Source organism: Lissotriton vulgaris, chromosome 7, assembly GCF_964263255.1.
Source record: "Lissotriton vulgaris chromosome 7, aLisVul1.2, whole genome shotgun sequence".
Lineage (NCBI taxonomy): Eukaryota > Metazoa > Chordata > Amphibia > Caudata > Salamandridae > Lissotriton > Lissotriton vulgaris.
The window spans coordinates 501,477,339-501,500,251 of record NC_141695.1 but is presented as its reverse complement, the minus strand read 5'-3'; the positions used below and the strand labels follow the sequence as shown (position 1 = coordinate 501,500,251).

Here is a 22,913-nt window from a genome sequence, read left to right as displayed (position 1 = left end):
GAATATCAGCAGCCCTACATGCCAAGAACAGATGCATACTGGTAAGTAGCATTTGCAGTTCGAGGCATGTGGGCTGCTGAATTCATATCTGTGCATAGAATACATAGCAGTCCCTCCATTAACAGCGGCCGCCCGTGCCAGCTGCAGCAGTTTGAAAAAGCGTTTTTAGAACAGCCTGACCAACAGCTGCCTGCTGTCTGGAATGCACGTCTACACAGTAGTGCTTAGTGAAGGTATGTGTGGTAGACCATGTGGCTGCTCTACAGATGTCTTCCAAGGGAATGTTACCTAGGAAGGCCATAGAGGCCCCCAACTTCCTAGTGGAGTGGGCCCTTGGTGGGATAGTAAGAGTGCGCTTAGCTTTAGCATAACAGATCTGAATGCACTTTACTATCCATCGAGCAATCCCCGCTTTGGAGATTGCATTTCCCTTGTGTTGTGTGGCAAAAGCAACAAAGAGTTGTTTAGTTTTGCGGAAATCTTTTGTCCTGTCCACATAATACATCAAGGCCCTTTTCACATCAAGAGTGTGGAGCATGCGCTCCGCCAGCGTCTCTGGGTTTTGGAAAAACACTGGCAATTCAATTGTCTGGTTCATGTGGAACTGTGAGACTACTTTGGGTAAGAATTTAGGGTTAGTGCGGAGCACCACCCTGTTAGCATGTATTTGGAAGAAAGGTTCTTGGATGGTGAGCGCCTGCAGCTCGCTCACCCTCCGCAGCGATGTAATTGCTACTAGGAACGCAACCTTCCAAGTCAAGAACTGGAGCTCACAAGAGTGCAGTGGCTCAAAGGGAGGACCCATCAGCCTTGTAAGAACCACATTGAGGTTCCATTCTGGAGCTGGTGGGGTCCTTGGTGGAATGACCCTTTTGAGTCCTTCCAGAAAGGCCTTGATAGCAGGGACCTTAAAGAGAGACAGGTGCTGCCTATTCTGGAGGTATGCTGCCATGGCAGACAGGTGAATGCGGATGGAAGAGTACGCTAGATTACATCGATACAGGTGAAGGAGGTAACATATGATGTTCTGAATGGAAGCATCTAGCGGGTCAATGCTGTGGTTCGCACAGTAGATGACAAACCTCTTCCATTTAGCCGCATAACAAGCTCTCGTAGTGGGCTTCCTTGCCTCCCGAATGATGTCCATACAATCGGGGGGAAGATTGAGGTAGCCAAACTCTAGGACTTCAGGAGCCAGATCGCCAGGTTGAGCTGTTGCGGATCTGGGTGCTGAATGTCGCCATGGCTCTGCGTCAGAAGGCTGGGAGTGAGATGAAGCCTCTGATGCGGTACCACGGAGAGTTCCAGAAACGTGGTGTACCATGGTTGGCGAGCCCACGTTGGAGCAACCAGGATGAGCGTCATTGAGTGTTGCCTGAGCTTGCGTGCCACCAGCGGTATCAGAGGCGCTGGTGGAAAAGCGTACGCAAATCTGCCTGACCAGTTCATCCACATCGCATTGCCCTGTGATTGGGGGTGTGGGAACCTGGCGGCGAAGCTTTGGCATTTTGCGTTCTCCTTTGTGGCGAACAGGTCTATCTCTGGATGACCCCACCTTTGGAAGTACGGTTGGAGTACTGATGGATGTATCTCCCACTCGTGCATCTGATGGCTGTGCCTGCTGAGCAGATCTGCCATTTGATTGTCCTTGCCCGGGAGATGCTCTGCCATGAGGAAGATGTTCCTCTGAATGGCCCACTTCCACATGCTCTGAGCCAGGTGAGACAGCTGTGGAGAGTGTGTACCTCCCTGCTTCTGGATGTAGTACATGGCCGTCATGTTGTCCGTCCGGATCAACACGACCTTGTTGCACAGATGTACTTTGAACGCCTTTAGGGCCATGAAGATTGCCATCAGTTCCAACACATTGATGTGCATCTTCCTTTGCTGAAGTGTCCACAGTCCCTGCACAGTGTAGTGGAGTACATGCGCTCCCCATCCCTGGAGAGAGGCGTCCGTCGTCAGGATGATCTGTGGGACAGGCTCCTGGAATGGTCGGCCCCTGCAAAGGTTTTGTGGATTCCACCAATGCAGAGAGTTGTATGCCCGACCGCTCACCAACACTAGGTCTGTCAGTCGCCCATGAGCCTGAGTCCACTGACGTGCAAGGCACTCCTGAAGCGGACGCATATGTAGTCTCGCGTGCGGGACAATGGAGATGCAGGAGGCCATCATGCCTATCAACTGCATGAACACCCTCGCTGGAAGCGAGTGTTGGGGTCTGAATCGTTGGATCAGCGCCTGGATACTGGCGATTCTCACCGAATTTGGCTGCGCAGTGGCTGCCAGAGTGTTGATAGTCGCGCCCAGATACTGTCGCACGTGGGCGGGCTGGAGATGGGACTTTGGGTAGTTCAGAGAGAATCCCAGATCGTGCAGGAGGTGAATGGTGCGTGACACGTGGTCTACGCACTGCTGTTCCGTCTTTGCCTGAATAAGCCAATCGTCCAGGTATGGAAAGACATGGACGTGCTGGCGACGGAGATGCGCCGCCACCGTCGCTAGGCATTTTGTAAAAACTCTTGGTGCCGTGGTGACCCCGAACGGCAGGACCCTGAACTGGTAGTGCTGGTCTAAAATCCTGAATCTGAGAAACCTTCTGTGGGAAGGATGCAGGGGAATATGAAAATAGGCATCCTTCAGATCCAGCGTCGCTAGGAAGTCCCCCTGTTGAAGCAGGGGAAGCACCTGCTGCAATGTGAGCATATGGAAGTGCTCCGAGTTGATGTACCAGTTCAGTGGCCTGAGGTCCAGGATCGGCCTGAGTGATCCGTCCTTTTTGGGGATTAGGAAATACAGGGAGTAAACCCCCGTTCCCCGTTCCTGCAATGGAACGAGCTCTATTGCCCCTTTTTGCAGCATGACCAGAACTTCTTGCTGCAACAAGGTCAAGTGCTCGCCGGACATAGCACGGCTTCTTGGCGGTATGTCTGGTGGAATAGATGTAAGTTCTAGACAGTACCCGTACTGGATAAGAGACCTCACCCACCTGTCCGTGGTGATGGATCTCCACGCCGGCAGGAACTGTTGGAGTCTCCCCCCGACAGGTGTCGTGTGATCGGGGGGAAGTGACAAGACGTCACTGCTTGTTGGTGGTGGTGGACCTGGATGCATTGTTTCCACGTCCCCTGCCTTTGATATTGTTGCCTCTGTAGCCACCCCTGCCCTTGTTGTTGTTATACGAGGACTGGGAGCCACCCTTGTAGTATTGCGTGGATTGGGATGCCTGGCCCCTTGAGGTGCCTCTGGAGTTGGAGCGGCGAAAAGAACCACCCCGAAACTGCTGGCTTTGTAAAGCTCCCATAGATTTGGCAGTTTCTGTATCTTTTTTCATTTTTTCTAGGGAGGCATCCACCTCTGGGCCGAACAGATGGTCAGGATTTACTGTCTGCCCCAATATTGTGGTCTGTATGTCGGGTTTGAACCCTGAAATACGAAGCCAGGCATGACGTCTAAGTAAAACACTTGTATTGATGGCCCTTGAGGCAGTGTCAGCTACATCTAGGGCACACTTGATGGACGCATTTGTAATAAGTTTACCCTCCTGAATGAGCATCTCCCCCGCCTCCTTATACTGGTCAGGCAAGTGTTGAAGGATGGCCTCTAATGTGTCATAATGGGCCCTATCATAACGTGCGAGCAGGGCTTGAGTGTTAGAGATCCTCCAGATGTTTGCTGCCTGTGCAGCAATGCGTTTGCCTGATGCCTCAAAGATTTTGGACTCTTTGTCAGGGGGAGGAGCGTCACCAGTCGTTTGCGAATTTGCCCTTTTTCTAGCGTTGGAAACCACCAGGGAGTCCAATGGCAAGTGTCCTTTAATATAAGTGGGATCCGTGGGCGCCGCTTTATACTTCCTGTCGATGCGAGGATTGACCACCCGCGCCCGGGTGGGCTCCTTGAACACCTCCTGTGCATGCTTCAGCACTCCTTTAAGCATTGGAAGCGTCTTGACTTGCTTTTCGGCGACTGAGAAGGTGTCGACCAAAAAGTCCGCATCCACTGGATCCGAGTGGAGCTCGACGTCATGGTTCGCCGCAGCTCTCTCTATCAGCGCATTAAATGCCGCCGAGTCCTCCGTCGGGGACGTCTTTGCGGCGAAAAGTTGAGTGTCTTGCCCCGACTGCGGGTCGTTTGCGTCGTCGCCTGCTGTCCAGGGCACCTGCTCCTCGTCCGGATCCGAGTACGCAGGATAGGTGTACTCGGCCTCTTCCTCGTCGACGTCAGGCACTGGGGAATGGGCCGGCGAGTGTTCCAGGGCTTGTGGAGACAGTGGTTCCATCAGAGCCGAAGAGTCCGCAGAGTACTTTTTGCTCTTGAGTGGAATCTGAAAAGGTTCCAAGGTCGGCTCCGATGTAATCTTCCTCTTGAGGAGCGACAATTTTCCCGTGTTGGCATCGATGTGCACCTCACGACGTTCTTCCGCCACGAGCGGCTGGAGCCGAAGCTTCGACACCACCAAGGCAGCCTTCGGCGACAAGATGTCCTGAGAGTGTCCGCTCTGCTTAGGCGCGAAGGCCTTCGGCGCCGACTTGGGAGGAAGGGTAAAACGAATGGGCGTTAGTCCCTTGGCAGGCTTCGTTGTGGGCCTAGGCCCCGCAGGGTCCTGGCTGGGAACCACAGACTGATGGATCCGCCGTAAGGATTCTCCCACCTTCTTGGTAAGGGACGCCGAGGGCTCAAACGACTCGAGCGACTCTTCGTCTCCGAGAGCGTGTTCGACGGTAAGCCTCTTCTTCGGCGCCGACGCCCCATGGCCTGGCGCACTGTCGGCGTGACGCTTTTTAGAAGCCGTCTTCGGGTCCGCGACCCCTTTCGGTGCCGACGCAGCCGCGTCGGATGCCTTCACCTTCGGCGCCGACCCAGATGGCTTTGGGTCGGCCACCTTTGCGCGGCTCCTCTGGTCAGCCATTTTGGCGTGGCTCTTCAAGTCGGCCATTTTGGGTTTCGTGGAAGTTGACGCCTCCAGAACCTTTTTCACCAGCGCCACTTTTGGTTTCGGTTTCGCATCCGAGGGTGCGAGACCAGTTGGCTTCACTTTCGGTTTCTTGTGAGAAATGTCCGTGACCGGGCCCGGAGGCGGGGACGTTGGACTGGTCGTTAGATCTTGGGTAAGGCCCGAAGGCGATCCCTCGACCTGGGCCGTATAACGGGGAGTAACCCCGGAGTCTTGTTGGGGATGCTCTTCGTCCGAGCTATCACCCATTGCGGGACAAGCCCGGTCGTCGTCCCCTACCTCGTCGGAGACTTCGTCATAGGCCTCATCACCCGCGTCGCCGGTCTCTTCTTCGGACGCGGGGCCGGAGTCCGATTCTTGTACGTCGTCTTCTCCCTCAACCGATTCCTGGAAGATATCATCAGGTGGGGGTGCCGAAGCCGACAATTGAGCCTGGAGCCGATTAGCCCGGCGAATCTTCAAAGTTTTCTTGCTCCTAAATTTGGAACACGCCATGCAAGTGTCCTCACGATGATCCGGTGACAAGCATGTATTGCACACTGGGTGCACGTCAAGATGAGAATACTTGGAGTGACACAGCGGACACTTTTTGAATGGCGTCCGCTCCATAGCAAGAGTGTATTGTAGGCCCGTCCGCGTCGAAGCACGTGGAGGGGCAGTAGGAGATCGGAGTTGAGAGTCAGTAAGTAAACCCGAACGCAACAATACCGACGCCCAGCCTAAAGACCTTTTGGTCTCGAGAAAAGTAGAACAAACTATCGGTCCCGAGAGAGGGTACCGAAACACATCCGAACCCGATGGCGGAAAAAACCAATCTGGGGATGGAGGCGATGCCCATGCGCACTGTAGTCCAGGGGAGGAGCCACCTATCTCGTGATACTTCGAAGACTCTTCCAGGACAACAATGTGCAATCATCCGGACCCAACACTAGGTGGCGGACTGTGCACAGATATGAATTCAGCAGCCCACATGCCTCGAACCTGCGTACACCCCCCAAACTCGTCATTTGCGGTTCATAGATACCAGACTCGACTATATTCGTGCGAGTCGAAAGCACCTCTTACAATTGTCACGGAACCTCAGACGCTCCTTTTGCCCTCATGTAGGCAAGCACTAGTCGGAATCATACTCAATATTCATCAGACCATCTAGATGTTGTTGTAGCATAGCTCTGTCCAACCGAGTTCCATTGGTGACAGGCGGCTGTCTCATACACGTTGTAGCACAGAGGCCACATAAGGCAGGACCGCACTGCACGCAAAGGCAACACGTGAACAGGAACGCCACGACAACTCCGATAATCATCAGAATCTTCCAACCCCAAGTCGACATCAGGCCCCAAAACCACCCAAGTAGCGTCCAATCCCCTACATCCACGTGTATGGATTCAGAGATCTTATGCAACTTAGAGATGGCTTGATAGACAGTCGGGGCATTATCTGGAATGAAAATGCAGCAGCTCGAATGGATCACCTTACATACCCCACCTCGGTCTGCTAAGATCACGTCTAAAACCATACGGTTTTGTAACGTCATAAGTCTATCCGCCTGAAGTTCTGTGGTGATATTACCAAGGGCACTGGCAGTAATATTAGCTGTCGATTCTACCACTCGAGTCAACTGTCTCAGGTTCCTACTATTTACCATAGGTCCCCAAAACGGGAGGAAACCCTTGAAAAAGTCTCCTGCCTCTTGACCGGCAGTATCCTCTTCGCTAATTACGCCTCGTACAACTCTAGTCTTATGATAATCGGCATCTACAGTGAACGTCGGAGGCAACAGATTTGCAATGAAACACAAGCCCATGAAGTCAGCGGGCAACCATGCATATGCACGATCATGGCAGATAAAGTATGTACCCTTGGCAGCCAGAAACACAGGGGACGAGACCATCGGCAGCATATAATTTTCAGTGCAAGCACTCTCTCCAAGTCGGGCTTTCGATCTTCGGCCACGACCCATCAGGCAAAAATTACCAACGTGGGGTACGACCCATATCGGAGGTGAGCTTTTAAGCTGCTTTTCACTTGTGAACACACTATACTCGCCTCTACTCAGGACCCTATAAGCTTGTACCTCTTCTTCAGGAATAAGCGAAGGATCATAGATATCGCTGTCTAAGTCCTCAATTGCTATCGACAAAGGTTTTTGATACGAGGTAGGACCAGAGTAGGGGGAACGTGGTTCTCGAATGGGGTGGAAACCCAGTGCGCTTCGAAACATTGTTTGAAATGCTCGAGCAGACCCTTGGGAGCTATACGGTAACACCAGATATGGAATTCCCTTATCCGTAGTATGTGGCATCAACCCACACACCCAACAATTAGTAATGTTAACCACTAACTGATGCTGATGAAGGAGCTGAATAAAGGAATTATTGCGGAATTCTGCACGTCTAGCCTGCTCGTGTTCGGGTAATACATGAAAGGAATGGGGAGAAGCAACAGTAGTAAGTTTAGGATCAGGTGTAGGAGTAGGTAACACAGGAGACAGAAAACCAGGGATCATATAATACACCCCACCCGCCAAAAATGCAGAAACAGTCAAGAATAACATAAATACTTGAAATATAAAACATTTCGTACGACTAAGTTGTTGCAGCTTGAATCTTTGTATCTGAGCTTCCTCCAAGTCCATCAGCTTCGAAAATGTCATTCCCTACGACCGTCCGCAACGTTTCTTGACGTACTTCGTCCTGTGTAGCAATAGTCAGTCCCTAGGAGTTCCCAGGAACCGACGGTCTTTAACCTAGCATCAAGACCTACTATCCAGAAGGAAGTACGCGCGCGGCCCTACGGCCTTTATTTCACAAAAATATATATATATATGCAAAAACAATGTCTCTCGGCTGTGGAAGCAAAAAGTATAAGGAATAAAGCTCAATGTATATACACACAGGAATAATCACAGTAATATGAACGTTCAAACTGATCACGGAAAACGGGATAATGTAGTTGTCAATACAGCAAAACAGGATCTTTTATTAGTCTTTAGTGCTAGATCGCAAAAAGTATCGGGTTTTCCCAGGACGTGTCTGCTCGCCAAACAAAGGATCCGTTGAAGAGACAGCGTCCTGCTGATCAGTTGAGTGTTCTGGTCTTGAGTCTTTTGATGACAATTGTTCAACAGAGTCTTTCTGCTGCGCTGAGGATTCTCCAACAGGCTGTGCGTCGCTGAAAGGTACAAACGCCAGCAATCCTTCGGTTTCAGTTGATGCAATGCCTCTCCTCACCCACGGGTCTGCCGGCAAAGGAATAGGGACCTTCTTGGTATGGGTGGCGTGCACCCAATTCTTACGTCCCTCGAGACGAACAGCAGTCCTCGTGGCAAGGAGAACCTGGTAGGGTCCAGTAAACCTCGGGTCCAAGTTGTTTTTGCGCGAAAAATTCCGCGTCACCACCCAATCTCCGGGCTGGAGCTGATGGCCTGGACCCTCCGTCTGCGTCGGCAATGCGTCGTGAACCTGTTGATGAATTAACCTCAGTTTAGCAGTCAAGTCATGAAGATAATCGATCAGCATTGGATACTCAAGATCACAGAAAATACCTGGCCTAGGAACCCCCCAGACATTCGCAGGACGACCGAACACTATTTCATAGGGACTAAGCCCTACTAAGGAGTGTACCGTCGCCCTAGTTGACAGTAATGCTAAGGGTAAAGCGTCAGGCCACGAAAGACCAGTTGTAGCCTGAATCTTTGCTAGCTTCAGTTTAAGGGTACCGTTATACCCCTCAACCAATCCAGCTGACTGAGGATGATTGGCGCTGTGGAATTTCTGATTAATTCCAAGGCCCTTACACACACTCTTCATCACACTACCTACAAACTCGCTTCCGTTATCTGACCACACGACTCTAGGCATTCCATACCGAGGAAAATATTCCTTCAGTAGGATTTTCGCAGTAGACAAAGCAGTATTGTCTTTGAGAGGATAGGCCTCGATCCATCGGGAGAATGCGCAAACCACAACTAAAACATATTTCAGGTTATTGCATCGCTCCATATGGATGAAGTCCAATTGGATCACCTCAAAGGGACATGAAGGGGGAGCAAAACTGCCAGGAGGAGTTGGGGTTCCTTTGCCAGGATTGTACATCATACACACCATACAATTTTTGACCAGACGTTCAGCACATTTCGCGATACCGTCATTCTTCCACACAGGGGACAGCAGTTTACAAATACCTTTCGCGCTAATATGCGCTAACCCATGCGCCATTGTCACAACGGCCAGCACATATGCATCAGGCAACAACCATCTTTTCTGATCCGACAAATCAATCCAACAACCATTCACATCCAACTTTCCCGTGCTTTCTTTCCACTTCGCCTTTTCAGTCTCGGTGGCCTCATTCTGAATTTCTTTCACACTTTCAATAGTGTCTTCACACATGCTCGACTCTGTAGGCCACCTAACCGAACTCGTCACATACATTCGAGTGCTAAGGTTCCGGGCAGTCTCCTTAGCAATCTCATCCGCAAACGCATTACCACGACCAACATCATCCGTCACCTTACGATGCGCACTACATTTAACAATCGCTACCTGCTTAGGCAACGTCAATGCATCCAAAAGATCATTCACAAGCTGGCCATGCTGAATCTTCGTACCATGCGACGTCAAGAAACCTCTCTCTCTCCACAATCGTCCAAAACTATGTGCGACGCCAAACGCATATTGGCTGTCGGTAAACACATTCACATGTTTCCCTTTTGCTAACACACACGCTCTAGTGAGAGCGATCAACTCTGCAGCCTGGGCAGAATTCTGATTCAACCTTGCAGTCTCTACAACAGTATTCAACGTTACAACAGCATAAGCAGTAGTCACATCGCCATTCGGCAACTTAAAACATGACCCATCCACATACAGTGTACCATCCGGATCTTCCAACGGAGTGTTTTTAAGGTCCACTCGACCTTTTGTTTCTTCTTCTGTCCTCAAGTAACAATCATGTTCTGCTACTTCATCTGACTCTGCGCTAATTGGTAACAAAGTCGCCGGGTTCAGAACATTGCAACGTTTTATCTGAATATGACTTGCCAGCAACGTCAGCTCGTACCCAGACAACCTCGCACTCGTCAAGTGCTGAGTTTTCGTACGATTCAAAAGAGTATCGACTGCATGCGGAACCATCACCGTAAGCATATTATCCATGACCAGTCCTGCTGATTGTCGGATGGAGACCGCAGCTGCCGCAGTTGCTCTCAAACAACTCGGCAATGCTCTAGCTACTGGGTCCAAGGTCGAGGAAAAATATGCACATGGACGCTGTTTACCACCAAAAGGTTGCGTTAAGACACTCAAAGCACAACCTTCCCTCTCGTGAACATATAATGTAAACGGCTTGCTGTAATCGGGAGTACCCAACACAGGAGCCGAACACAATGAATCACGCAGTTCAGAAAAACTTTTCTGACATTCTTCCGTCCATGGTAGAGGAGATGAAACATCCTTGCACGTAAGAGCCACCAATGGTTTCGCTAGCAATGAAAAATTAGGAATCCATTGCCTGCAGTACGACGTGATACCTAGAAAGGCACGCACATCTCTTTGGGTTTGTGGCACAGCCATTCGGGCAATCGCTGCAATTCTCTCTGGGGTCAACCTCCTTCCCTCCTTTGACAATAAGTGACCTAGATAGGTTACCTCTTGACAACAATATTGGAGTTTAGAAGGGGACACCTTATGATTCAACTCACAGAGATGTTGCAGCAACGACACCGTAGCAATTTTGCAAATGTCCTGAGTATCAGCAGCCACCAATAAGTCAGACGTATTGTATTAAGGCCGCACCGACCGGCAACCTAAACGCATCCAGTTGACCCTTCAAGGCTTGACTGTAAATCGACGGACTTTCACAGTAGCCCTGAGGAGCGCGCTTAAACCGGAAGCTGCGTCCACCGAGAGAGAAACCGAAAAGGTCTCTGCTCTCCTCTGCAATCGGGATGCTGAAAAACGCATTTTTCAAGTCAATCACCGAAAACCACGATGCAGAAGCTGGAATCAGAGTCAGTAGCGCCGTGATGTCAGGCACAACAGGGAATTGAGGAACCACAATTTTATTCACCTCCCGTAAATCAATAACAAAACGATAAACAGGCGGTTTTGAAGGATCAGTACGTTTTAGAATGGGCAGTACAGGGCTGTTGCACACGTTTCCCCGAGTCTCTTCAATAACGTCTTTCTCGATCAGATCATAAATGATCGCTAACAATGCTCGTTCACCATCAAGAGAGATACGGTACTGGGGAATACGTGGCAATCGCACATTAGATTTTAACTGAACAACATACGGAGAGATGTCAAGCAGGCCCACATCATTGGGACCTGTCGCCCACAAAGACGCAGGAAGAGAACTCAATTCCGGTGGAAGCTTATCGAGGGACAAATACACAGGCGAGACAACTCTCTCTCCCAACGTAAGCTTTACACCCGCAGGAGAACAATACAGAGTTGCATACAAACGTTTAAGCAAATCCAGGCCCAAAAGATTCTCACCACAGCCAGTAGTCAAAATTAACGGAGCTTGAAGCTCACGTGGCCCAATTGTAAGGGGCAAAGGGCGCGAAACTGGATTGCTAACGGGGGCGCCAGAAAATCCAACGGAAACATTTGTTAAGCCAGACAAAGGTGCGCCAGGGAGTTTCGAATGCATGATAGAACTTTTCGCTGCACCAGTGTCCAACAGAAAAGGCTCAACGACGCCCGAAGTAGCAACTGCGACGTAAGGCCCTCTCTGATCAACCGGAACTGATACCACTCCCTCTCCTTGTCTTTGGCTGTCCTAGTAATTACTGTCGTCAGTTCCCTGATCGACGTAATAATCATCTACATTGTACTGCGCAGATCGTCCTTGCGATGATCCACGTTGATCGAAACAATTATTAGAATTAGAGGAGTTATCAGAACGATCATTCTGAGCACCACGACCCCTACCACGTGATACCTGATGTGCACCACCGCGACCTCCTTTAGATGAATTACCACTATTACGATCGTTCAAAACAGGGCAATTGAATTTAATATGTCCCTCCTGTCTACAATAAGCACATTGATTGTACCCTAACGATGATCTTTGGGAGGAGGAATCATTACGCGGCTGTGATCGATTCGATTGCGACTGCGATCTATTCTGTTGGGATGCATTCTGGTTTGAACGCGGAGGATACGCTTGTTGAAGCAACACTTTAGTTTTAAGCTCTTTCGTCTTTTTATCAGCGCGGTCGTTCTCTTCTTTCTCTCTGTTCTCATAATATTGTGCTGTGGCCAATATCTGAGCAGAAGTAGAAACGGCCCACGCACTCTCTGAATTCTTTAATTTATTGCTCAAATCGGGCAGTAAGTTCGAAACAAATGTATCCACAAACAATCGCTGACCACCCTCGGTACCCATATCCTGTCCACTATGGTCAATGAATGCTTCCTCGAACCTCGTGAAGAAGTCGGAAACACTCTCGTCCTTCTTTTGCTTACAAGCTGACAATTTGTCCCAATTGACCCTCATAGCTGGCATAAGAGTCTTCATTAACGTTATTATTCTTTGAGGTAGATCAGCAATCAACTGCTCGGGTTTAGCACCACCAGTTTGTCGGGCATCCGCCGCTACTATGGCAGCCCAAGCACCGCCTAATTCATTCGGATGGTTTTCCTGACGAATCTTGGCCCATACCGGCTGCGGTACAAAATTACCAAACAACATATCAATATCGGCAAGATTCATTATCGTAGCGTCTACGAGCTGCGATAATTCCTTGTAGTACCCTGCAGGATTTTTGCGAGGGTCAGGCAAAGATTGCTTCACCTGCAACACTTCTGAGCGTTTCCATGGGAGATGTATCCACACTCTCTGAAAGAATGGCGGAATCGGGGGGTTTGCCCCAGGATTACCAGGCATCCACACTGGTGGAACCTCTCGCATAGGAAACTGACCGGACTCATCCGGTTGTCTTTCAATATCCTCAACGAACAAGGCTTGGGGTATAGGAGTGGGACGGAAAGATAGCAACCACTCAACAGCACGTCGAACGTTGGTATCCACTATCAGTCCGTTCGAGAACTGAAGCTGAAGATCAGACAGGGCGGTCAGCACCTCGTCAGGTGCATCGGCCGATATCTGATCACGTAGGACCTTACACATTTCCTCGAACACAAACCTTTGAGTTGGTATATTGAATTGACAAAATGTGTCGAGTACAACACGTGGCGGATTTCGAAGAGGATGCATCATCCAACCCATCGCCATATTATATAGCGAAGCGCGTTCTCTGTTACCAGGAAGCTGACTACGTCTCTGAGGACCATCGGAACCAGCGGACCCATGAACAGGTCCGAGCGAATGAAAGAAGCTAGCCGCAAGAGGAGTAGTACGAGAACGAGTAGAGGGAGAAGTATAGGACACAGGGCTAACAAGTGAAGGAGTAGAAACAGTAACAACAGCAGGAGTTAACAAAACAGGAGCAGTAGCGGGAGCAGGAGTATGTGGAAGCGGAGGAGCAGTAGGGATAGCAGTAGGCAAAGGAGCAGGAATAGTCGGAAGAGCGGGTGCAGGTTGAGGAACAGGCACAGAAAGAATAGGCGGAGGAATAGGTACAGCAGGAACCACGGGAGCCGCGGTACCCTGTACATACGGAGGTGGCGACTTCATAAAATAAGACATTAAAGGATCCTCAACTGACTCTTCCTTCTTTTCCGACTCCATAGGCAAAGCGGGATAACATTTATCTACGGTCATACGCTGTAGTCTATCAAACACTTCCTTATCCTTAACCTCCTTGTCGCGCTGAAATTGCTCTGCTTTCTTCACTATAGTAGCAACATTATCTCGCTGATTTCGTTTAGTCTGTCTGATTTCTTTCTGTTTGGCTTCTTTACGCCACAACCGAAAGGCATCAAACATGGCCGGCCTTGACTTTCTTTCGAACAATTTAATCTCTAAATTATCTAAGATCGGGGCCTCGAAGCTACCATGGGGTGGCCAACGAAGGTCACCGTCCTTCTTCGTGTATTTGACCCAGTAATCATTAAAAGTAATTGGGCCTAGCCCATGTTTATTGTACAGTTCATAAGTGGGAGTTCCAACCGGAGGTATCGGACACGAGTCCTCCAGTCGGGAATCCGTACCACAAGGTCTGAAACAACTAAACAAAGTACTGCGACCAGGCATCTTGCACACTAGCCGAGTTTCACAAACTTCAAAGGTTACGGGATTTACCAAGTCCCAGCAAAGAACAAAACCCTCGGTTTTTGGCGGCTGCAGTCGTCAAACAACACAACAAAGGACCAAGAACTACAAATGCAATGGAACCATGCAACCACTAAGCAACCACAACCAAGAACTCTGGGAGCGACCCACAAATACTTAACTCAAAGATCGATGGCGTCACCAGGAAGGCCCGTCAATCGTCTCGCTCTACCAAGGTCTACGCCAGGCGCCAAAACAGGTCTACAGTCAGGGCAGCAGTCCGTCGCAGCCGTCAGGAGGCGGGAATCTTCGCGGGAAAAGTCTTCGGGCCACTTATTTCGACAACAGGATCGATGAAGCGGGGTGCACCTTCCCTCGGAGATTTCACACGAAGTTCCTCACGATCGCCGGGCTCGGACCGGTACCACTGTACAGCCCCACGTTGGGCGCCAACTGAAGGACTGGGTTATTTGAAACCCAGCGGTGCCAGGGCACAACACCTGAAACCTTCGTGGGTAACCTGCTCCGGCGTACTAATCACAGAGACACGGGACACTTCCTTCGGCGTCAAAGATTCAAGGTTTATTTGCTGCAGGGAACACAGAAATCACGACAAGTACAGCTCGTGCAACTTGGGGAGACTGCTTCAAATTGGTTCTGTGAATCGCTCCTTTTATACACAATTTCCCCATAGAGTTACATTGAACACAAAAGTTTATGACCCGGTTCCCACAATCATCCCCCAGAGGGGTCGTTTTGGTCACTTTGAAACGCACAAGGTCCGGGACATAAGTGCGGGAACATTTGACGGTTCCCAACTGTAAAAACCCATCTTCCCAACATTAGTGCATTCCAATCGGTAATAAACAGATCGAAATAGGAAAAAGAACAGGTGTAGAGGAAGACGGAGACAGTGGGGAAATCGGAAAGGGTGTGAACAAGGGGAGGTATCGAGAAACACGAGATACAGGCATCAAAGGGACGTGCCTAATGAGATGCACGGCTAAGACAATAAGTCCGTGCGGCAAGATGAGCCTCGAGCGGCGCCATCTGCTTTACAGTAGCACCCCCCCTCATCATAAAGACACTTACAAAGGACATGTGTCTTCCGCAAATATCTTGGGAATCCCAGGGTCGCGAAGCGGACAACGTCCGTTCGCTGGCTACTTGAGGGCAAGAGACAAAATGGATGCCGTATCTAAGATGGAACCCGTGGGTACAGATAGAAATACCCACGTAACAGACGAACGGTTTAGGTTAGCACAGCGAAACTGCGTACACCCCCCAAACTCGTCATTTGCGGTTCATAGATACCAGACTCGACTATATTCGTGCGAGTCGAAAGCACCTCTTACAATTGTCACGGAACCTCAGGGACCTCCACTACTACCTACCCGACACCATCCTGATCCTTAATTATTGGCTACCATCCTTATCCTGGTTTTGTTCCTTATCCAAAATAGGGTAGGGTGGGTGTGGGGGCGATAGCTTGTGTCGTCTCTGCGAGAACTCTCCACAAGAAACAGGTACTTGTGGGGAACCCGACACATACTTGTTGATGTGGTGTTCGTGTTTCCTTGGTTACTAACAGCCCCTTAAAATGGTAGAGAATGTGTACTCCAAGCAGATCTCAAGCTACTGATTTAAGTGTTTACCACCAAGAGAGCCAGTCGAGATACGATTGCTAAGCGGCAACACAAATTGAAGGAATATTCATATAAAAATAAGTGTTAGGGTGTGTAATGCAGATGCTAAATTTCTTTAAAGAAGTGGTTGGATAAGAGAGTCTGATGAAGGTGCTCAAGACCAGGAAAGCCAAATGCGCTTCAGAAGGTATGGTAGCTGATGATGATTTCATGGGATAAGGCCAGCAAAATGTGGCCAGAGGATGAAATTCTATCTGAAAAGGTTAGCCTCGGGACAAGGCAAGCGGTAGCTAGAAGGTACATATTTCTGCTTCGTAGATGAGCAGACTATGGCGGAGGCGGCAGTAAGGAGAATGGTTTTTTTGAAGGTTTCAGAAAACTGACAATGACGGTACTAAAAAGGGATCATGAAAGACATATGAGAATGAGGGCAAGGAAGCCAAACATGAGAATTTTGGGTGGCTTTCAAACAAACCGGAGGTGATGGTTCTCAATGCTATCACCTCGACAGAGGTTCATCACTGTGCTTTGAGCAAGTTCGCCATGGTTGTTGCAGGCATGTTTGCAGTGTTGTGTGGACAAGTATGCTATAAAGATTCCCGATTACTTCTCAAAACATTAGTGCAAGGGTGGTAGTGGACTTTCTGGGGGATGGGGTTGGGAGCGAAGGCCTCCTAGATGAGTTAGTAACAGATAACGGTCCTCAAATGCCAGTGTTGGATATGGCCTATTTTTCTGGAGAAGCTGGTGTGTAACCTATTTGGTAAATACTTTACTGGCATCTTTGCATCACACATTCATGGCTTTAACAGGGCTATAACCTATAACATTTTAAAAGATAACTGGCAACTAATTTTGGCAAGCAGACTGAGCTGGAAGGTAGTGTGGGGTATTCGCTGTGGGTACCTCATTTGAGCACCAGGTTGACTCATTTTATATTGTTAATGGAAAGGGTTTCAGGCACCAAGGAACACAGTTGATCAATGAAATGTGGGTGTTAAGATTGGACCCCAGTGATGGCACAGAAAGATATTCATGATGTCCCGTATCTTTTGGCACCCAATCTCCAACCTTCATATGAATTATGGCAACATCCACAGCACACAGAGAGATCATGATGTAAAATACTGTGTGGAGTATAGCATTCCAGGAACTGGTAATGGAAGAATCTCTTCAAAGATATGGTATATGTAATTGTAGAATCCCCATTAAAAGTGGAGGAGGGATTTTAATTGCTCCTGCAGAACCATTTGCAACAAGTTTGTTATGGAAATTAGGTTATTTAAACGTAATATATGCAGTAAAGGAACTAGGAGTAATAACATTAACGCATGAAGAAGGGATGTAGAGGAAAATACATTTTGGGAGTCGGCTCCTTCAACACGATCTGCACCACGAGGCTGCTCGCAGGCAGGTCGCTCCCCACGCTGCTGCACGGCTCTGCCTGCATTGTTTTCGCCTAATCTTGTATTTCTCCCCTGTGCCTAACTTTCTTTCTTGCCCAGACTTGTTTTTATTCCCCTGTGCCTGTTACTTGCTTTCTTGCCCAGACTTGTTTTTATTCCCCTGTGCCTAACTTGCTTTCTTGCCCAGACTGGTTTTTATTCCTCTGTGCATGGGCTTCTTTTCTTGCCTAAACTTGTTTTTGCTTCCTGTGCCCAGTTCTCACGCGGCCCCCGCCCATTTTTCCCACCGCTGCGTCCCTGTGGCTCCGCCCACATGCAATCCCATTCGCCGCCCCGCTCCCGCCTCCCAGCTGCTCCTCCCTCCCACATCCCCTCATATGGAAGCTGATACGCGGCCACGCAGCAGCCGCACTCAGCAGGCAAGCCTGTCTGTGCCCGTCCGTGCCTGGACCGCTCCCAGCGCCAGGACCCCTGGACACCACGAACGCCACGACACCCGGCACCGCTACGATGCCAGAACCCTCCACGCACTCAACACCGGACGATCACACACCTGCTTCCTGACTGCCCGAAGCGCACCCACGGAGCTTTCACCTGCCGGAACTGCAGCTTCACAAGCATCCGCCCCACCACGCTACCGACCAGGAAAGAACCCAACCACCTCAGATGCATTCTTCTCACACCCGCTCCGCCCGAAATCATGCAGTTGAACTCTGGGACCTACTCGACTCAATCTCCCCAGACGTCGCCTTCCTGACAGACCTGGCTGAACCCCGCCTCGGCACCCGACATAGCCATAGCCGGTCCGGAAGGCTACAAGATCACCCGCAAGGACCGCACCAACAGAGCGGGAGGAGGAATCGCCATCGTCCACAGGAACACTCTCAGAGTCTCGACCAACACTGATGACACCCTCAGCACCACCGAACATCTGCACTTCCAGATCCACACCGACCCCAACACCACCCTCAGAGGAACCCTCATCTACAGACCGCCCGGACCCCGACCACAGTTCAGCAACTCCAACGCTGACTTGGTCAGCACGCCCTCGCCTCCACGGACTGAATCCTCCTCGGGGACCTGAACTTCCACCATGAGAGCAATGACAACACCAACTCCACCACCCTGATCGACAACCTAGCCAACCTCGGACTCAGACAACTCGTCACAACACCCACCCATTCTGCCGGTCACACGCTTGACCCTATCTTCTCCGCAAGCCCCAACGTCTCCTTCAACCATACCACTGAACTCCACTGGACCGACCACCGCTGCATCCACTTCACCTTCAAGAAACCCACCACGCACCACCGCACCCAACAGATGCCTCACCACTGCTGGAGAAAAGTCACCAAAGACCAGCTAACCACCACCCTCGCACAGAGCCCACCTGCCGACCATACCGACTCCGACACCGCCGCCCGCAACCTCAGACAGTGGATCAACGACTGCGCCATCACCCTCGCCCGATCAAGAAACCCTCCAACAATCATACCAACAAGAAAGCTAGCTGGTTCACTGAAGACCTCTGGGCTTCCAAGCAAACCTGCCGAAAGCTGGAAAAGATCTGGCTCCATGAACGAACACCGGACAGCCACGCCGCCCACAAGAATGCCACCCGCAGACACCATCACCTCATCAGATCCGCCAAAAGGTCCTCCTTCAAAGACCACCTAGACAACAACACGCACAACAGCAAAGAGCTCTTCAACATAGTGAAGGAACTCTCCAACACCAACAACGTCCCACCCTCGCAAGACCTGTGCGACTCGCTGGCCACCTTCTTCCGGCGCAAGATCACAGACATCCACAGCAGTTTCAATGCCACAACAGCCCCGACAACCACTGAGACCTCCGCCCCCACGACGACCATCCGCCTGCTCTACTGACCAACATCAACGACGATGACACCCTCAAAATCATGAACACCATCCACTCCTGATCTCTGTCAGAGACATGCCCACACCACATCTTCAACAAAGCCAGCACATCCATCGCACCCCATCTCCGGAAAGTCATCAACACCTCCTTTGAGACAGCAACCTTCCCAGAGAGCTGGAAGCACACCGAGATCAACGCCTTACTCAAGAAACCCAAGGCGGACCCCAAGGACCTCAAGAACTTCCGGCCCATCTCCCTGCTCCCGTTCCCGGCAAAGGTCATCTAGAAGACCATAAACGAACAATTGAGCCGCTACCTCGAGGAGAACAACATCCTGGACCCTTCCCAGTCTGGGTTCCGCAGCAACTACAGCGCCGAGACTGCCCTCATCGCCGCCACCGATGACAACAAGTCTCTGCTGGACAACGGAGAAACGGCGGCCCTCATCCTCCTGGACCCGTCAGCCGCCTTCGACCCGGTCTGTCACCACACACTACGAACACAGAGCATCCGCCTTCCCCCCTTCCGCTCCCAAGCCACCGAGATCATCTGCGGCGTACCCCAGGGCTCATCCCTCAGCCAAACTCCGTTTAACATCTACATGGCACCGCTCGCCAACGTCGCCCATCGGCATGACCTCAACATCCTCTCCTACACCAATGACACCCAGCTGATACTTTCCCTCACCAAGGACCCCCACACTGCCAAAACCAACCTTCACGAAGGAATGAAGGCCGTTGCTGAATGGATGAGGAACAGCCGACTGAAGCTGAACTCGGACAAGACGGAGGTCCTCATTTTCGGATCCAACGCTTCGGCATGGGACGAATCCTGGTGGCCGACCGCATTGGGAACCGCTCCAACATCCATCGACCATGCACGCAACTTAAGGGTCATCCTCGACTCCAACCTCTCCATGACTAAACAGGTCAACGCCGTCTCCTCCTCCTGCTTCAACACCCTCCGCATGCTCCGTAGGATATACAAGTGGATCCCCCACTGAAACAAGAAGAACAGTCACCCAGGCCCTTGTCAGCAGTAGGTTGGACTATGGAAACGCCCTCCACGCTGGAGCCTAGGCAAACTCAGGAGACGGCTCCAACGCATCCAGAACGCCTCTGCACGCCTGATCCTCGACATCCCTCGCCGCAGCCACATCACACCCCACCTGAGAGACCTGCAATGGCTCCCAGTCAACTAGGATAATCTTCAAGCTCCTCACCCACGCACACAAGGCACTCCACAACACCGGACCAACGTACCTCAGACGACTCTGCTTCTACACTCCCACCCGCCAGCTCCGCCGACCTCGCCCTTGCTACAGTCCCCCGCTTCTGAAGAGCGACCTCAGGCGGCAGATCGTTCTCCCACCTCGCCGCAAAGGCCTGGAACACCCTCCCCATCCACCTACGGCAGACCCAAGACTTGCTGACCTTCAGAAACCTCCTCAAGACCTGGCTTTTTGAGCAGTAGATAGGCAACCATAAGAGACAATCAAAGAAGTTTTAATAAATGGAAGGGAATTAAGCTACAAAATGTTTGTAAAGAAAACAATTTATTAAGAGTTAAAAAGAACAATATCACATTCACAGATTTAATATGTACGTTAAAAGAGTGTAGTTTAAACAAACTAGACTTAAAACAACAATCTATAAATCACATGGCATGAATCACAATGCAAATGAGAACATATATAAAGTTAAAAAACACTGGAAGTGGCAGATTGGTACTCTACGCGCATTTCGGCGGCCAGCGCCTTTTTTCTGGAGTAGCCACAAAAAGTTTTAAAAGTTGTTGTAATAATGTAAGGAAAATACTTTTCTTTCTTAGTTTCTTTAGAGAGCGGTTCTAGCTGTCTGGTAACAAGAGTATGATATGTAGATATAGCGTGTAAAGCTCAATGGCGACGTCTAGTCAAGATAGGACATTAGTATTTTATTTCCTAGATGGACGGATTCCAAACAAGAAAATATCACGCTGTATGAAAAAAAGGTTAATAACTGATCCCGCCGACCGGAACCTCTTATTCATTCAAGTGAAGGATATACTTGGTAATTTAAAATAGCGAGATCCTCCTGATGTGGAGATATTTGGTAGAGCAAAACCCCTCTAATAAGGTGGTTCTTCTTCCAATTGAGATGATAATAGTTAAAGGTTAAAATAACTCCCTGTCCAAAATGATTCAACAGGGCTCTCTACTTCCGGCGGCGGGACTCGAGGTTTGTGCACGCTTGCACAAACCTCGAGTCCCGCCGCCGGAAGTAGAGAAGTAGAGAGATCTCACTGTCTTAGTGGTGCGGACCACCTTACACAGTAAGAATCTTTCATCCTGTCAAATGCAGGATTTCTTAATGTTCACTCCTACCTTCATTTACGGACTATCCTATCCTATTTAAAGAGAATGGTAGTATATTTCAATAAGTTAATTGTTAAGGGACACTGCACAAATTCTACGAATGAGGTCTCATGAATGCCAGCTCAAATATTGCCAAGTCCAAATACTTAAGAAATGCTTATATATGTCATCAGGAGTAGGCAAAGGAGTTTTAGAGTACGCACATTTTAACTGAAAAAACTAAAATCAAAGATATACATTCTCAAGCATAATCAAACATACTTACAGAATAGAGGCACTTGATAAACCGTCATGGTGTCATCTGTATATTCTGGCTCAGTATAAGGGCGTATAGCTGACAACAAAAAGGAAAGTTTGAATAGCTAAAACACTTAGTACACTTAGCTTCTCTCTCATCAAGTACTTGATTAGGTCCTATATTTAACTCTATTTGAAGAACAGATCATCAAATAACTTGCTTAGAAGGCACAAAACTACAGACTCTAGCCAAGCTCAAGAGAACGGGCCCAGAAAGATTCTACAGGTCTTGGCTAAATTATTACAATGTGCTTCAGGAACGCTGCAGAAGTCTGTTAATTGTGGTGAATGGGCACGCGTGTACTCAGGGGAAGTTACTGTATGGATCTTAGAGGTTCAGGAGGCATACATCATGATCAGGTAAACATGGGGGCAGGTCAACTGATTGCATGGTTACAAGAGATGGCAAAATATTTACCAATTCTAGTTTCTGCAGTGAGAGAACCCACACATTTTACAACTTTCAAACAGTGCAATGTAATTGCACCTTGACTCAATTTGGGCTCAAAGTGAATACTCTATTATTACACTATTGGGTCATGTGGAATTCTGAAGAATGAGTATAAAGGATAAACTCATTTGTTTTGCCAAAATAAATCAAGGCACATGACCATTCAAAAGGTCATCTTATCTGTTCAAGTTAGAAGTTTAAAACTGCATACATTTGAGAATTGTTATATTTATTTTCAATGTTTGGAACATTAATTGCTAGCAGATGAGCAGTGAAAACAGCCAAAGGAAATTGCAACGGGCTAACCAAGAATAGAAGGGTATTATGGTGAGGATGGGGGAATGAAAACAAAGGTAAGTGAGAGATGTAGGCATGCACTGGTTGATCTTTGGGGGCCTTGTTCTTAAGTGCTCAAAGAAAAACCTTTGCAACATGTCTAAACATGTTTAGAACACAATGGGAATGCAACTGTCGACACAAATGTTCAGACAGCCCAACACAGGTGGGGGGGGGGGCCTGAAATCCCTAACGGGTTTTAATTAACTCCTATAATTCATGGGAGCCTGCAATCCCTGCTTTAAAATAACTACTACATTTGAGTTGTAACGTCCTGTCACCAAAGTCAGCAGCCAATGCGAAAGGCAGGTCACAGAGCATTATTATAGCACTTAACACAAAGAATTGTGAACTGGCTTATCGTCCTTGCATTTTTTAAATTTGCCTTACATTAAACTGA

The 22,913-nt window shown here is 49.4% G+C and overlaps 1 protein-coding gene across 2 annotated transcripts in view; it reads right to left on the bottom strand.

Annotated features, from left to right (window-relative positions):
* The window catches only part of ELAC2 (elaC ribonuclease Z 2), a 309,189-nt gene that overhangs the window by 205,233 nt on the left and 81,043 nt on the right, over positions 1-22,913 (bottom strand). For both annotated transcript variants that reach the window (XM_086930589.1, XM_086930588.1), the window contains exon 6: positions 21,695-21,763. In XM_086930589.1, coding sequence (XP_086786715.1) covers positions 21,695-21,763 — 69 coding nt within the window. The remainder of the gene's footprint in view (positions 1-21,694; positions 21,764-22,913) is intronic.